Raw genomic sequence first — 17,469 nt, forward strand, 5'->3', positions numbered from 1 at the left:
TGTAAACAATGCAAACACTGAACGAGGTGTAAAGGATGAATGGAATTTTTTGAAGGTGATATATAAAATGGATAACTGATTTGCTGCTGACAGATCTTACCCTAGGCAGGCAACCCGCGGCTCCGGAGCCGCATGCGACTCTTTCATCTCCGTGCTGTGGCTCCCTGTGGCTTTGGAAAATAAACGATGAGTATTTAATTAAAATGTATTTTATGTTAGCTTGTTAGTTTTTGAAATGTAATTCTAAATTTGAAGATTATGGCGATCTTGTACAATCTAAATAAAACATGTTTTTTGTTGCTATTAATATACATCACCACTGCTAATGCCTGACACCCGCCAGTGCGTAATTTCTTTAATTTTTCGATCCAAGGTAGGCTAACTATGGAGAATTCTAAAAAAAGAAAAGTGACTGAAGAAAACAGAACATTTAATGATATGTGGGCAGATTCATTTGCTTTCACTGCTGACGAGACTGGTTTACCAGTATGCTTAATATGCAATGAGAAACTAGCAAACAACAAAAAGTCAAAAGTCGCAAGACATTTCCAGAACAAACACACAGCCTTTGCTCAAAAATATCCGAATGGCGATGAGAGAAAAAAAGTCATTTTGGAACTGATGCGGAAGGTTGATCTGAGCAAAAATCATTTCAAGAAGTGGATGAAGTCTTGAAAATCAACTACATATGCTAGTTTTGTTGCCGCTCAGGAAATAGTCAGGCACGGGAAGCAGTTTACAGATGGTGAATATATAAAAGAATCTTATATTAAGATTTTAGAACATCTATTCACGGACTTTAAAAACAAGAGTGAAATTGTGCAGAAAATCAGGGATATGCCCCTCTCTGCAAAGACTGTCAAAGACAGAACCATAAAATTGGCAGAAGACATCACAAGACAGCAAATTAAAGATATCAATTCAGCTGTGGCCTACTCGATTGCCTGTGACGAGTCTAAAGACAAAGGTGATATTGAACAAATAGCGCTGTTCTGCCGGTATGTAAACTCTGCCGGGCCACAGGAAGAAATGATTGAGTTGATACCTCTAAAAGACCAAACACGGGGGGAGGACATCTGTGAGGCTGTCTTGAATTGTTTAAGAGCCAAAGGAATGAAGACCACCCACCTGGTGTCAGAGCTACTGATGGGGCACCAAGTATGACAGGAGCGCACAAGGGAATTGTGGCTTTACCGCAGAAGTCGCTGGACAGAAAGCTGCTGACTTTTCACCGCACCTTGCACCAAGAGGCACAGTGCGCTCAACATTTCCCCAGAATGCACAGAAGTAATGGATGTTGTCATTCAGATTGTCAATAAAATAATGGCAAAAAGTTTAAATCACCATCAATTCCATTTGTTACTGGACGAGCTGGAAAGCGCATATTCTGATCTCCTGCTGCACAACAAAGTCCAGTGGCTGTCCTGAGGGGAGGTGCTGAAACGCTTTATCGCGTGTCTGGAAGAAGTGAAAACTTTCCTGGGCAGCAAAGGGCTCACCTTTCCTGAGCTGGAACAGCCAGAGTGGCTGGAAAAGCTACACTTCATGGTAGACATGACAGCGCACCTGAACACGCTGAACACAGCTCTTCGGGGAAAGGACGCACAGCCCTGCACATGTTAGAGGATGTTTTGGCATTCGAGCGCAAGTTGACAGTGCTTGCCAGAGATTTACAGAAAGGCACATTGTTTCACTTCCCCAATTTGAGAGAGTTCAAACAAGCTCACGACATGATAAATTCGGAGTATTTACATTCTGCAATCATCGCAATGCAAACATCATTTGGGAAACGCTTCTGTGAGTTCAGAGAGGAAAAAGACACATTATCCTTCCCAGTCACCCCCCTAAGCATCGATCCATCCCTACTGAATACGACTGCATTGGCAGGTGTGAGTAAACCTGATCTTGAGATGGAACTGGCCGACATAGCCGACAAAGACATATGGGTGTCCAAGTTCAGAAGCTTGACAGCAGACCTTGAAGATGTTGCCCGTCAGAAGGCTGTTCTTGCTCAGAATCACAAATGGAGTGATATTGAAAACCTCCCTAAACCGGACAAACTTGTGTTCGAAACATGGAATGCTATCCCCGACATTTATGTAAACATTAAAAAGTATGCGCTTGGAGTCCTGTCGATCTTTGGATCCACATATGTGTGTGAGCAGGTGTTCTCCAACATGAACTTTATTAAAAACAAACATCGCGCACACCTCACAGATGACAGCTTGCGATCCTGTGTAAAGATGAAGGTGATGTCATACAGCCCTAATGTGCAGACTCTGTGCGCTGAGGTCCAGGAGCAGAAATCCCATTAACCAAGTATGATAAATATTTTTATTGCCTATTATTTTATGTATATTCATATTTTTTCATTGTTCAGTGAAATAGTCCTTTTATTTTTCAGGTTGACAGCTGGCTGACGTTATTTTTCGTTTGCTGCTGGTGGACAATTTAAGTTTGGTGTTTTTCATAAATACAAGAAGGACTCAAATAGACATTGAGTATTTTACTTAAAAGTAACCTTCAACCCAACGTCATTTTTTCGGAGTTCAAAATGTTTTTGTTGCATGCAGAAATGTAATTTCATTTTCACTGCAGGAGTTCATTGATTTCATAAATGCAACACATTATAGTTTGTTTATACATAGCATAAAGGCAAAAAAAATGTTGTATGCAGTATTATTTCATTTTAAATGTCGAATGGGTTTTGTGGCTCCCAGTGTTTTCTTTTCTGTGGGAAACAGGTCCAAATGGCTCTTTCAGTGGTAAAGGTTGCCGACCCCTGCCCTAGGGTCAATGTGAAAATATGATCATTGATGCAGACTGTAAATTCCTAATATTTGATCTGCCTTAAATTCTGCCAGTTTACAAAGATTAATTTCCTTTCCAAACACAAGAGATTCTGCAGATGCTGGAGATCTGGAACAATGCACACAAAATGGTGGAAGAACTCAACAAGTCAGCACTATCTATTGAAATTTCAGACCAAGACCCTTCATTAGGACTGCAAAGGAAGGGGACAGAAGCCAGAATAGGAAGGTAGGGGGATGAAAAGGCATACAAGCTGGCAGGTGAAGGATGAGACTAGTTGAGACTAGGTGGAAGGGGGGAATGAAACATGACCTTGGGAAGTGATAGGTGGACAAAGCGAAAGGCCAAAGAAGGAATGTGATAGGGGAGAAGAGTGGACCATGGAAGAAAGGGAAGGAGGAAGGGTCCCAGATGGAGGTGATGGACATGTGAGCAGAAGAGAAGGGGTGAAATATGAGGAGTTGATTTTCCAACTTGAGTGGGGCTTCTTCAGGGCAGTAGAGGAGTCCATGGACCAATATGTTGGAATGGGAATGGACATTCGAATTGAAATGGGTAGCGATCAGGAATGGGAAGTCTTTGTTGCTTTCTGTATCCTGATTTCAAATATGGACATTTATTTTAATGACAAGGGTCTCAAATCCAAGTGTGGAATATCCACTTAGGAAATAAAAACTATCAAAATGTATGCTGAAACCTTACCACTGGCAGGAGAGTCTTGAATGCAGGAATGTAGTTGCAAGAAAAGGAGATTAAATCTAGGTGCACTAGAATGCCTTCTCACAGTGACTGGTGAATCTCTGCAATTCTGTACTCCAGTAATGTGTGGAGCTATTTAAAGAAGAGGTAGATGCAGTTTTGAAACATCTGGGAATTAAGAGCAATGTGAAAGTTGTGCAAAAGAACAGTGGGCAGATCAGCCATGAATTTGATGCAGGCTAAAGAGGCTAGGTGGTCTAGTTGTGCTCCCTCTTTCTCATGTTCTTGTAGGACCCATTTCCAGCTTCCCTGTGATCTTATTGTTTATTCATCTTTTTGCTTCCATTCCAGATTATGATGTTTGTTCAGGAGCTCCTTGTGAACAACAGTGCACTGATAATTTTGGCAGAGTGCTGTGCACATGTTACCCTGGATATTACTTCGACCGTATGAGGCACAAGAATAGAGAGAAACCTTATTGTCTAGGTCTGTATCAACCTTCAAAAGGAATAAACTCACGCCTGTAACAACCACACATGTACAATGATTACTGCTTCAAACATATTCTTACAAACACTTCCCATAACATTTTACAGCACTCAGAAACAACATCTAGCCCATGGGTTTGACTGAACAGTTTCATTTCTCTATTTAAAATCAGTTGCACGATGATTAGCTAGTTGAAGCAAAAGAGAGAAAATGACGGAAGCACTCAGCAGATCAGGCAACATCATGGGGAGAGATACGGAGACGATGCTTTGCAACTTCAAAGCATAAAACTAATTCAAAGGAAAACAGCAGAGCCGAGAGATACCAGTCTCAGTCTGTTCTTTACTTTAAATGAGGTGCACACTTATCATGTTGTAGAGTCATGATGTATGTAATTCACATATTTTAACATATAACCTGTAATGTATTATTTAAATGAACAAGAATGCTCAATCAAACAATATATTTCCAATATTACTCAAATTCTATTGAAATATTAAATACTAAATATTTAATATTAAATATTAAATATTAAATAAGAACTTGGGTCAAGGATTAGAACTTAGTACATGAGAAATCATTAGAAATGAATATGTGAGAAATCACTTTTTCATTTAGTGGTATAATACAGTGAAAGGCCACTCCCGTGCCACCCGATTACACCTATGTGACCAATTAACCTACTAACCCGTATGTCTTTGAGATGTGGAGAAAACCAGAGCATCAGGAGGAAACCCACGTGGTCACAAACTCCTTTCAGGCAGCAGCGGAACTGATCCCAGATCGCTAGCGCTGTAATAACGTTATGCTACACTACCGTGGTGCCCAATTTACAGAGGATGGCGGGGGTTGGGGAATGGAGAGGTGCAGTGCACGAAAGAAGTATCAGTGAGAGGGCCCAGACTGAGGTTGGCAACGTGAAAAATATTTTAAAAGCTGACAAAAAAGTTGTAGAAAAAATAGGGAAAAAAAAAGACAGTAGTGTAGCGGTGTGCTACACGCAGCGCTAAAATTACAACACGGAGTCAGTAACTGCAGTCGAAGGAAAAAACTTTATTCGAAATCCTCAGCCTCACTTTTAAGCCTCCCTCAACCTGCCCCCCGTGGCGCAGAGGCTCCAAAGCTCTGTGCTCGCAAACCCCCGTAGGCTATCTAATTGTGAGCCGGTTCGGATGTGCCAGGAAATGGGTCGCCACAGTAGGACAAAAAGGTGAAGCAGCGTGTGTACTGTATGTAGGGAAAAGATCATAAAACATAGGAGCAGAATTAGTCTACTCAGCCCATCGAGTCTGCTGTACCATTCCACCAGTCTGACTCATCATTCTTCTCGACCCCACTCCTCTGCCTTCTCCTGTAGAAAAGGAGAGAGACAAAGCAGTTATCTGAAACAGCAACCGGCACGGACTAGATGGGCATGATGGCCTGTTTCTGTACATAACTCATTCCCTATGCAACCTGCTCAGATGGAACAAGAGATGCTCTTCCTCAAGGTTACATTGGGTTTCACTGAAACAATAGAGAAAGCTCAACACAGACAATTCAGGAGTGGGAAGGAGAATGAATGTAACAAGAGATTAGAAAATCAAGGTGACCGCTGCAGACTGAATGGAAATGCCATGCAATGCAGTCTAATCTGCATCTCCACAACACACTGCAGATGAGCCCATGTTGCACGTATCAAATACAGTGCTCTTAATTGGAAGAAGTATAAAAAAATTATTACTTCACTTGGAAACCTTGTATGAGCCAATGGGTAATAAGGCCATAAGACTTAGGAGCAGTATTAGGCCATTCGACCCACTGAATCCGCTCCATCATTCTATCAATGCTGAATTATTATCCCTCTCAACCACCTTCTCCTGTCTTCGTCCCGTAAGCTTTGAGATCTTTAATAATTAAGAAACTATTAAACTGCACTTTAAGTATACTCGATGACAAGCTCCCACAACCATCTTTGGTACTGAATTCCACAGATACAAAACCCTTTGGCTGAAGAATTTCCTTCTATTCTGATGCAATATCCTATAGTTCGATAAGAAATATCCTCTCCATGTCCACTCTATTGAGGTCTTTCAATATTTAATAGGTTTCAATGAGATTCCTACTCATTCTTCTAAACACCAGTGAGTACAGGTTCAAAGCCATCAAATGCACCTCATAAGGTAACTCTTACGTCCCTGGGAACATCCTTATAAAACTCCTCTGACCCTGTCCAAAGCCAGTACATCCTTTCTTAGATAATGGACACAAAACTACTCATAGTACTCATATATAAGACCATAAGATATAGGAGTAGAATTAAGTCATTTGGCCCATTGAATCAGCTCTGCCATTTCATCATGGCTGATCCATTTCCCCTCTCAGCTCCAATCTCCTTTCTTCTCCTCGTATCCCTTCATGCCCTGTCTAATCAAGAGTCTATCAACCTCTGCCATAGACAGACCTGATGACTTAGCCTCCACAGCTGCCTGAGACAACGAATTCCGCAAATTCACCAATCTCTGCTATAAAAAATCCCTCATCTCTGTTCGAAATGGATGCCCCTCTATTCTGAGGCTGTGTTCTCTGGTCTTAGACTCCCCCGTCATAGGAAACATCCTCTCCACATCCACGTTTAAACAGCCCATGTCTCGGCACATTAGCATGGACAAGTATTGCGTATTGCTTTCTTTCTGAGGAACAGCATCTGATAAAATGCTTCTGTGTTGGGATGAATAATTCACTGAGTGCCACATGACTGCAATGCAAAGCAAGATTTGTGCCAAACTTTCTCTCCTTAATGCAAAAATATTGAGATTAATTATAGCTTTCCTTATGCCATTCCACTGAGAACCATTACTCATGGAAGACTGGGCCTCAGACCTGGGAACATTCTGTTTCTCATGGCTAAGCTGCAGCTATGTTGACTTGTCAGGTTGTAATGGAAGCTTGAAAGCTCTCATTTACAATGATATTACTATTCATGGTCAGTGATATGAAGAGTACAGGTTGTCTGATTGCTGTCTCTCTCTATATGGCAGGAAAGAGTCTGAGGAGGAAAATTTCTTAAAAAGAAAAACCCAAATGCCAAAAAAACATAATTAATTGGATCATACGATATAGGAGCAGAATTAAACCATTTGCCCCATCAATTCTGTCCTGCCATTTCATAATTTCCCTCTCAACCCCATTCTCCTGCCTTTTCCCCATAATATTTCACACGCTGAATAAGATCAGAACACATAGGAACAGAAGGAGGCCACTCAGCTCAAGTACTAATCAACAATTATGATTACTATGTCTGTAGGAGTGTGTGCTTCAAGATTCAAGATCATTTACTGTCATTCTTCAATGCACATTATAACAGAGAATGAAATGATTGTTACTTTAGATCCAATGCTGCATAGAAGACCAAAGTAAACATAAAGAACACAATAAGAACATAATGAAGATGAATACATAAGATTAGCTTATGTACATAGACTGATAGTGTGTACATAAGGTGACACTGGGCACAGAAGGTGACTTTAACAAGAAATGATAAAGTAGTGAGTGTGGAGGGGTGGATATTACATACAAATGTTGTAGAACATGGAACAGTACAGCTCAGCAACCGGCTATCTGGCCCACAATGTTGTGTCTAAACAGCTTAAAAGCAAATCAAAAACACCCAAACACTGATCTCTCCTTCCTACTCCATATCCATATCACTCCAACTTCTTTACATCCATGTGCCTATCAAAACATATCCTAAAAGCCTCTAATGTCACCATTCCAGGGAGCACATTCCAGGAATCCACCACTCTTTGAGTAAAAGAATTACCCCTCACATCACCCTTGAACCTACCCCCTCTCATCTCCTATGCATGCCTTCTGGTATTAGACATTTAGAACATAGAACATAGAATAGCACAGCACATTACAGGCCCTTCGGCCCACAATGTTGTGCCGACCCTCAAACCCTGCCTCCCATTTCAACCCTAGAAAATAGATAATCCCTGTCTACTCTATCTATGCTTCTCATAATCTTATAAACGCCTATCAGATCTCCCTTCAGCCTCCGGTGCTCCAGAGAAAACAACTCAAGTTCATCCAGTCTCATGACAGCACATGCCCACTAAACCGGTTAGCAACCTGGTAAACCTCCTTTGCACCCTCTCCAAAGCCTCAACATCCTTCCTATAATGGGGCAACTGGGACTGTATGCAATACTCCAGACGTGGCCTAACCAGAGGTTTATTAAGATTCTACATAAACCCCTGATAGGTTAATGGGTGAAGGTGTTGACCAGCCTCCTCCCTGATGGGAGAGTGATGAACAATTCATGAGTAGGGTGAGTAGAGCCTTTCATGATTTTGCTGGCCTTTTCCTGGCACCTTTCTGTATCTACAGTAAGTACTTGATCGTCTGTTCGAAAGGCGCTGGTTATGCATTTGGCAATTTTAACTAGTCAGCAATAAATAAAGGGGAATTTGGGAGATGGTCCTGTTGACTACTTACTTTGAAGGCCACAACCATTCCTTTCCATGTAATCTGTTTAAATTTATAATAGACAATGTTTGAATAGTTAATAAAACTTCTGTCGAGCATTGTGAGCAGGTGATGTTGGCGCCAGCATGTGTGGTGACACTAGCGGGCTGTCCCATAGCCAACACATCCTTAGAGTGTGTTGGTTGTTAACTCAAATGACACATTTCACTGTATGTTTTGATGTGCATGTGATAAATAAATCTGAATCTGAATTAAAGAAAACAATATTTTGACCATACACTCATTCAGTATTTTAAATGTCTGTTTGACAGATATTGATGAATGTACCAAAAGCAATGGAAGTGTATGTTCTCATATCTGCCTCAACACTCCAGGGAGTTACCGATGCCTGTGCAAGGAAGGTTTCTATCTCAAAGAGGATGGGAAGACATGCAACATAATTGAAAGTGGTAAGCTGTAAACTGATCAGTACAAAGATTGAACATACTCTGTTTCCCTTTCATTTCTGTCTAATCTTCAAATGAAAAGCATCAAAATGACGGGCAACTCCACTTCATGAATTAAATTCAGATAAGCTGTAAGGTTAATTGCCATTCTAATGCTCCCCCCCCCCACAAGTCCCATAAGGGAAACTGCTATTGCCAGAAACTTTGCATAACTCAACTTCAGAAAATGTACACAACTTTAGAAGGTCCACAGATGTTTATACTATCATTTCTAACATAAGTTATTTACAAAATGTCATTTTAAGATTTCCTTGTGACTGGAATAACTTTTTTGTAATAAAGGGAATGTGTAATTCAGTGGGCACAAGAGATTCTGTAGAAGCTGGAGATCTTGTGCAATGCACACAAAGTGCTGAAGGAACTCAGCAAGTCAGGCAGCATCTATGGAACAAAATACATGGTTGACATTTTGGGGGAGACCCTTCATCAATATTGGAAAGGAAGGGGAAAAGTCAGAATAAGAAGGTGGTGGGGAGGGGGAGATGGGGAAGGAATTCAAGCTGGCTTGTGGTAGGTGCAAGAAGGTGGCGGGGGTGGGGTGGGGTGGGGGATGAAGGTGATAGGTGGAAGAGGTAAATGGCAGAAGAAGAGAGAATACATAAGAACATAAGAAATAGGAACAAGAGTAGGCCTTCTGGCCCATCGAGCCTGCGCCACCATTTAATTAGAGCATGGCTGATCTGACCATGGACTCATCTCCACCTACCTGCCTTTTCCCCATAACCATTAATTCCCCTACTATGCAAAAATCTATCCGACTTTATCTTAAATATATATTTACTGTACTCAGGTAGTCTCCACCGCTTCAATGGGCAGAGAATTCCACAGATTCACCACCCTCTGGGAAAAGCAATTGCTCCTCATCTCCATCCCAAATCTACTTCCCCAAATCTTGAGGTGACGCCCTTAGTTCTAGTCTCACCTATCAGTGGAAACAACTTTCCTGCCTCTATCTTATCTATTCCTTTCATAATTTTATATGTTTCTATAAGGTCTCCTCTCATTCTTCTGAATTCCAGTGAGCGCAGTCCTAGATGACTCATAGTCTAACCCCCTCATCTCTGGAATCAACCTGGTGGACCTCCTCTGCACTGCCTCCAAAGCCAGTATATCCTTCCTCAAGTAAGGAGTCTAGAAATGCACATAGTACATTTCTGGCCTCACCAGAACCTTGTACAGTTGCTGCATAACCTCCCTGCTCTTAAATTCAAATTAGAATGGAGGTTAGAATTTAAAAGGAGAAGACAGTAGACCATGGCAGAAGGAGAATGAAGAAGGGGAGCAGAGTGAGGAGAAGAGAAGAGGAGAGAGGGTAATTAGAATGGGGAACAGGAGAGAGAAGCAGAAATTACTAGAAGTTAGAGAAACCGATATTTATATTATCAGGTTGGAGGCTAACCAGAAAGAATATAAAGTGTTGCTCCATCAGTCTGAGTTTGGCTTCATCACATTCGATGAGGCCATGGATCAAAATGTCAGAATGTGAATGGGAAGTCAAATTAAAATGCATGGCCACCAGGAGATCCTGCCTCTTGCAAAAACAGAGCAAGGGTGTTCAACAAAGTCCCTCAATCTGCGTCAGGTCTCACCAATGTAGAGAAGCTCACACCTGGAAATCCGGATACAATAGAGCAACCCAAAAGACTCCAGGTGAGATGTCACCTCACCTAGAAGATCTGCTTGGGGCCCTGAATGGTGACTGGGGTGGTGAATGGTGATCAGAAATAAGTGCCAGGTGGGTGATCAGTGGGAAAGGAGGAATGGACAAGGGAGTCACGTAGAGAGTGATCCTTGCGAAAAGTGAGGGGCGGGAGGGTTGATAAAGATGTGCTTAGTTGTTGGATCCCATTGGATTTGGCAGAAGTTGAAGAGAATGAAATGCCGGATATAAGGTAGTAGGTAAGGTAAGGTAGGGAAATCTATCCCTGGTATGAGGGTAGGCGGATAGCTGAGAACAGATGCATGAAGAATGGAGGAAATGTGGGTGAAGGCAGCATCAATGATGGTAGAGGGGAAACCCCATTCTTTGAAAAAAAGAGGACATCTGCTAGAGTGGAACGAGAACAGATTCGGTGGAGACAGAAGAATGGGGAGAAGCAAAAAGCATTTTTACAAGTGGTGGGGTGGGAAAGGGTATAGTCAAGTTAGATATGGGAGTCAGTAGGTTTACAAAAGATAGCAGTAGAGAGTTTTTCTTCAGAGATGGAGACAGAGAAATCAAGAAATGGGAGAGAAATGTCAAAGGTGGACCAAGTAAATTTGACGGTAGGATGGAAGTTCAAGACAAAGTTGATGAAGATGATGAGCTCAGTAAAGGTGCGGGAAGTAGCATCGATACAATCATTGAAGTAGCAGAGAAAAATCCATGGACCATTACCGGTGTAGCCTTGGAGCATGGACTGATCTGTGTAACAGAGAAAAAGACAGGCATTGCTGGGGTCTATGGCCATGCCTTTAGTTTGGAGAAGGTGGGAGGAGCTGAAAGAGAAATAAGATTCAGTTCCACCGGATGGAGGAGCAAGCTGGCAAAGAGGAACTGGTTGGGGATCTTTGGTCCATAAGGAAACGGAGACTATTAAGACCTTCCTGTTGGGGTGGGAGGAAAGCAGGAGGTCAGAGGAATGAAGTGAAGATGAGGAGTGTCTTAGGGACTAGTGGTTGGTGTGGTGCGGTTGTAGAAGAAGATGACCAATAAGAATCAGTAGCAGACAGGAAGGTCTTGGCCAGAACTGGATCTAGGGACAATGAGGTCTGCAGCCTGCAAGCAGCTGAGGATAAAGTCTGAGCAAAAGACAGTAAAGTCCGTGCAAGTGAGTGATTCCTTTTCAAATAGGATTTAAATGCAATTGAATAGGTTGTTATAATATTCTTGCCCATGTGAATGTTATTGCTGAGAAAACCCTTGCCAAAAGCAACAGCGAAGATCTCTGGAGGTAAATTTTCACTCTTTGCTGATGTTGTCATGGTCTAATTACTCACCAGTTTATTTTACATTAAGATTTCAGCTGAGATATTGTTGGTGGCACTTTGAGCTAAAAGTATAAAGGTAAAGCACCACCCTAGAGATCAGAGCACAAATATCTTGGCTGACAATCTCATGTGCAACTGAAGAAGTGCTGAAAACTCCGCATTATTGGGTTGGAGGCTGAGATCTTTAGCTAAGGTTTCTGTTGAGAATTCTTGGCCGGGGGTAGCACACACACATCGACTTGTCTCTGCCATCCATACCCACATATTAAAAGGGAGATGTCAGAAATAACCAGTGGACACTACTGTGTCCATCAGTGAAACACAATTGTTCTGACCTGAGAGGTCCATTATAACTTGCATCTGACCTCATAGCATCCTGGTAGGCCAGTGTAAGCAGCTGAACCGATTCATTTGAATCGGATTGGCCTCTTTAAAAGGTAAGTGAGGAGTTTCTTTATTTTTCCAACTTCATAATTACACTGTATAATCAGACCACAAGAGCAGAATTAGATAATTTAGCTCATCAAGTATGTTCCGATAATCTATCATGGCTGATTTATTTTCCCTCTCAAACGCATTAGACCATACAACATGGAACAGTGCAGCAGAGTACAGGCTCTACGGCTCATGATGTAGTGCCGACCTTTTAAATTGCTCCAAGATTCAACTAACGCTTCCCTCGCACATAGTTCGTAATTTCTCTTTAATAATCCATGTGCCCATCTAACAGGTTCTTAATTGTCCCTAAAGTATTTGCCTCAACCACCATCCTTGGCAACACTTTCCATGTACTGTACCCATCACTCTTTGTGTTAAAGAAAAATACCTCTGACATCCCCTCCACACTATCCTCCAATCACCTTAAAATTGCCCATTTTCCAGTCTTATCCTCATAACCTTTGACACCCTTGCTAATCAGGTACCTATCAAACACCTTTTTAAATACGTATGGCCAATGACTATCTGCAGCAATGTACTCCACTGATTCTCCACACCTGGCTAAAGAAAATTCCTCCTCATCTCCGCACTAAATGGTAGTCCCTCTATTCTGAGGCTACGCCCTCTGGTCCTAGGCTCTCTCACAATTGGATCATTCATTAGTTTCTGGTTGGTTGTTGTTTATTGCTTTTAAATATTTTAAATTGTTTAAACCTGCTGAATGATCTATAAATGTCTTTGATTATCAGACATAGTGAAAAACAGCTAAAATGTCTTGTGACTTCAGTCAGAGGTCATCAGGTTGTTCCCGCCTCAGAGAAATCCAGATCTCCAGGTTCTTTGAGGCCATGGACCTGCAGGAGATATATGCGTCAATGAAAAAAACACAGTGGGTGAGTACAGGTGGCAGGTCTGATCAATTGTGTTTTGTCACCTCATTATAGAAAGGATGTGAAAGCTTTAGAGAGGGTGTGGAGGAGATTTACCAGGATGCTGCCTGGATTGGAGAGCATATCTCATGAGGATAGTTTGAGTGAGCTAATGTTTTTCTCTTTGGAGCAAAGGCGGATGAGAGGTGACTTGACAGAGGTGTACAAGATGATAAGAGCAGAGACCAAGTGGACAACCGGAGACTTTATCCCAGGATGGAGATGGCTAAATGAGGGGTTATTCATTTAAGGTGGATGGAGGAAAGTATAAGAGGCATGTCAGTGGTAAGTTTTTTACACAGCGAGTAGTGGGTGTGTGAAATACACTGCCGGGGAGGTAGTGGAGGCAGATACATTAGGGATATTTAAGAAACTCTTAGATGGGTACATGGATGATAGAAGAATTGAGGAGTCTGTAGGAGGTAAGGGTGAGATTGATTTTAGAGCAGATTGAAAGGTAGACACAACATTGTGGGCCAAAGGGCCTGTACTATTCTATGCTCTAAATGCAAAATTAGCATCTGGTCGTGGCCATATTTCTGTTTTTGAGAGTGTGCTGTGCCTAACGGACAGTCACGTTTCCTACTCGACAGGAATGATTACATCCTACTCGACAGGAATGATTACACCAAGGGCCTGACCTCAAGAGCTGTTCATTAAATGGGCAACCCTGAAAGAGATAGGAATGGCATAAAGTATACACACATCTTTATTACTTCAACTTTGAGGGGTTTACAAAATTAATTCAATCCATGGTCCTTTGGGTGACTTCTGATTTGTAACAAGGATCCTGATATGTTGTACACTGAATAATGTTGCTAAATGACAGATACATCCTTTATTAGTCTATTGAGAGACCAACTATAGTATCCTATGAAGAGTTGTTCTTATCATTTTCGGGCACGTTTTAGTTTTTGTTTGTCCACAGCCAAGGTAATATCTAACAGAGATATGTCGGCTGCTGAATCAGGAGACCAGAAATCCTTTTTTTCCAGGGAAGTCACCTCTCCCCTTAAACCCTGAAAAATTTACTTCCCAAAATGTTGCAATAAAATTAAGATAAATTTGAAAATTGTCCCCCTGGGTTTTATAAACTAGGGTGACACCATTATACATTTCTCTTTCAGAACCACACCAAGGGACTCACAGGAAGTTAGAATGGTAAGTGACCATTCAGCTTATCTGCATCATAATTAGGCTGGAGTTGTCCTTTTGCCCTTCACCTGCTGTGGTGTGTGTTCACTACAGTTTTAATTTTCCTGCCTTTGCTGTTCTCTTTCACTGCTGAAGGCACTGACCCATCCCTGGATGTTTTTCCTCAGTGAGTTCCTGCAGTATGTTTGACCTTACAAACACTGTTATTGAGCTCAATTGTATTCTTGCCTGAATGATACTTAACAATAGATCAGTTTATCCGTCACATCAACACATACAGTGTATTGTGTCATTTATGTCAACAGCCCCCACAGTCCAAGATGTACTGGGGGCAGCCTGCAAGTGTCACCAACGTAACCTACCCTCAGTTTACTACTCCTAACGCTAACCCGTACGTCTTTGGAATCTGGGAGGAAATCGGAGCACCCACAGGAAACCCACGTGGTCACAGAGAAAACCAACAAGCTCCTTACATATGTACAGTGGTGGGAATTGAACCCGGATCGCTGGCACTGTAAAGCCTTACGCTAACAGCTATGCTACTGCTCTGCACATATGCATTTCTTAGAAACGAGGACATTGCACCTCATTGAATGGGAGGAATGAGGACCAATCATTCCACCTCTACCATAGAGGAGCTATGGGCATATCTTCCACTGCTCCACCTCCTTGGCCAAGGCCAGGTCATCATCATCATTATGTGCCATGTCATTCTAACATGGGCAATCGTGGTCTTATCCTTGACCAATGTTCCCTCCAAGGTGTGCAAATATGTGCATGCACACATCTTTTGCTACTAGCATACGAAGGAACTTAAACTGTGCACAGAAGGTTGTCACCCTCTACCTCGTTGGCATGTTCAATATATTTCACGATCGTACACAATCATATTTCCTTTTCCAGTTTCTGATGCGGATGATGTTGACAACATGGAGCTTGCGATGATTTGCATGCAGATTTTGAACTGTTTATATTGAAGAAACTATTGATTCACTAAGTCAAATTCCAAAGAAGCAAAGGGTGTGAAGTACGAAAGAAACATTAGTTCATTTAAGGCAGAATGGCTTAATGAAGTGGTAAAAACTGCTACACTGAAAGCTCATGAGATCAGGAACATGCAGCTATGAGAAATATTATATTCAATGCAGAAACTGGTGCTACCTGCATGTACTATCACAATGCAAAAGTTGCTGAAGAATTTGCAAGTGGGAAGAAGTGGAGTGAAATTTGGAAACTTGACTTTTTAAAACATCATTTTGCAAACAAATCACATATGGATGCTTCAGCTGCAAAAGCACACATGCAAAAGCTCCAGTGAGAAAATCCTTCATTTTCTACTCCAGGCCTGCTATATATGTTTTGTGAGAGTGCAGATGAACAGGAGCGAAATCCATTAAGTGCAGAGGAGATCGTTCTTATTCGTAGTATTTTGCTAGCTGTTAAAATTAATACATCTATATATAAAATTCAGTGTGCACCTGTTGCTGTCACTGGGCAAAAAGTTGCACAGCACAAGATTTTTGTGCACACTGGTCATAACAAATAGAGAGAACATTGCCCTTGACTGTGATTATTCTTGGCAAATTATTTCTACAGAAGTCGTTTGACATTGCCTTCTTTTGGGCAGTGTCTTTACAAGAGATGTGACCCCAGCCATTACCAATACTCTCAGAGAATGCCTGGCATCAGTGGTGGCAACTTGGGCTTGTGATATCCACCACCTGCTCCCATGGCTTCATGTGACCCTGATTAGGGGTGGGGTGGGGTGCTGAGCAGGTGCTACACCTTGCCCAAGGGAAACCAGCTGGCTAGCAGAGGGAAAGAGGGCCTTGCATCTCCATCTCACGACCCACTGAGACCAGATGACTCAACATAAACTGATAAGCATACTTGAACCTTACCACAGCACAGAAAGATGCGTGGGAAGATTGTGCCCACTGATCTATCAGCTTGCAAACAGCACAATTTTAAAGTGTCTGAGAAAAATCACATCAAAATATTCTTTTGTGCTTTTCCAAGGAAATTGCCACTCTTAAATGACTGTGAAAATGATCTCTTCTGCTGAATTCTACAATTACGCTTTACATCATACAGCGTCAAGGCAAGCATTCTAAAACAAGAAATCCAATACTAACTTGCAGTTTATCAGTGCCACCCTGCCCTTCATGTCACAATGTATGCTGGCAATATCAGAACCCAATTGTGGAGACAGTGATGACAGTCTATTCATAATAATTCCAAAAGAACATCAGTGGCTCAATCGAACAACACCATGAGATGAACCATTCTCAAAATGAGGACCCTGTGATTAGCACTAATTGGGCATCCACTTATGTCTTACAAGTAATACATAATCTCTGATCTTATCAAAATAAATTTAACAATCTTAAACAGAAAGCACCAGGGAGACCACATTACTAATAGTAAGTTGCCGATTTTAAAAAAACACAAGGAACTCTAAATGATTAACAACCCTCATTAAATAAGAATTAAACATTTCTGATGCTCTAAAAACCTCATAGCTTATCGCTGTCTGGTGCTCACACAGGCCTGAAGCGCTCATTACACTTTAACTTAATGGAAATTCCATAAATAGCTGGAAACTTAACTCAGGATGAGGTGACTTCTGTAAAATAATCCATTTCAAATAACAAAGTATCGTTTGATAAAACCTGGTTGGCAATGAGATTGTGGAGTTTAGAGAAGAAGAGGTAAGGTTGGGCCAATTTTCTGCAGATGTATCATTGATAGCATTCTGACTGGTTGAGGAAAAATCCGGCATTGGAGTCCTAAGGCAGCCCTACGGTGAGTTCAAAACTGACTGCTAACTCCTGTGATGATATTGGCACCAAACTATATCAGTTTCTGCCATTCCTTTGGACTCAACGGCTGCATGGAGAAAGGGACCCTATTGCACGGACAGCAGCTTGCTGTCCATATCATACCGTAATGGCTTGTGTCTCAACATAGATAGCAAGGATGCAACATCCATGGTCAACCCT

At 41.7% G+C, this 17,469-nt stretch overlaps 1 protein-coding gene across 1 annotated transcript in view; it reads left to right on the forward strand.

Annotated features, from left to right (window-relative positions):
• ccbe1 (collagen and calcium binding EGF domains 1) overlaps positions 1–17,469 on the forward strand; it is a 392,272-nt gene that overhangs the window by 326,268 nt on the left and 48,535 nt on the right. Inside the window, exons 4-5 of the mRNA XM_059989658.1 lie at positions 3,862–3,996; positions 8,781–8,918. Coding sequence (XP_059845641.1) covers positions 3,862–3,996; positions 8,781–8,918 — 273 coding nt within the window. The remainder of the gene's footprint in view (positions 1–3,861; positions 3,997–8,780; positions 8,919–17,469) is intronic.

The sequence above is a fragment of the Hypanus sabinus genome, chromosome 14 (assembly GCF_030144855.1).
Source record: "Hypanus sabinus isolate sHypSab1 chromosome 14, sHypSab1.hap1, whole genome shotgun sequence".
NCBI lineage: Eukaryota > Metazoa > Chordata > Chondrichthyes > Myliobatiformes > Dasyatidae > Hypanus > Hypanus sabinus.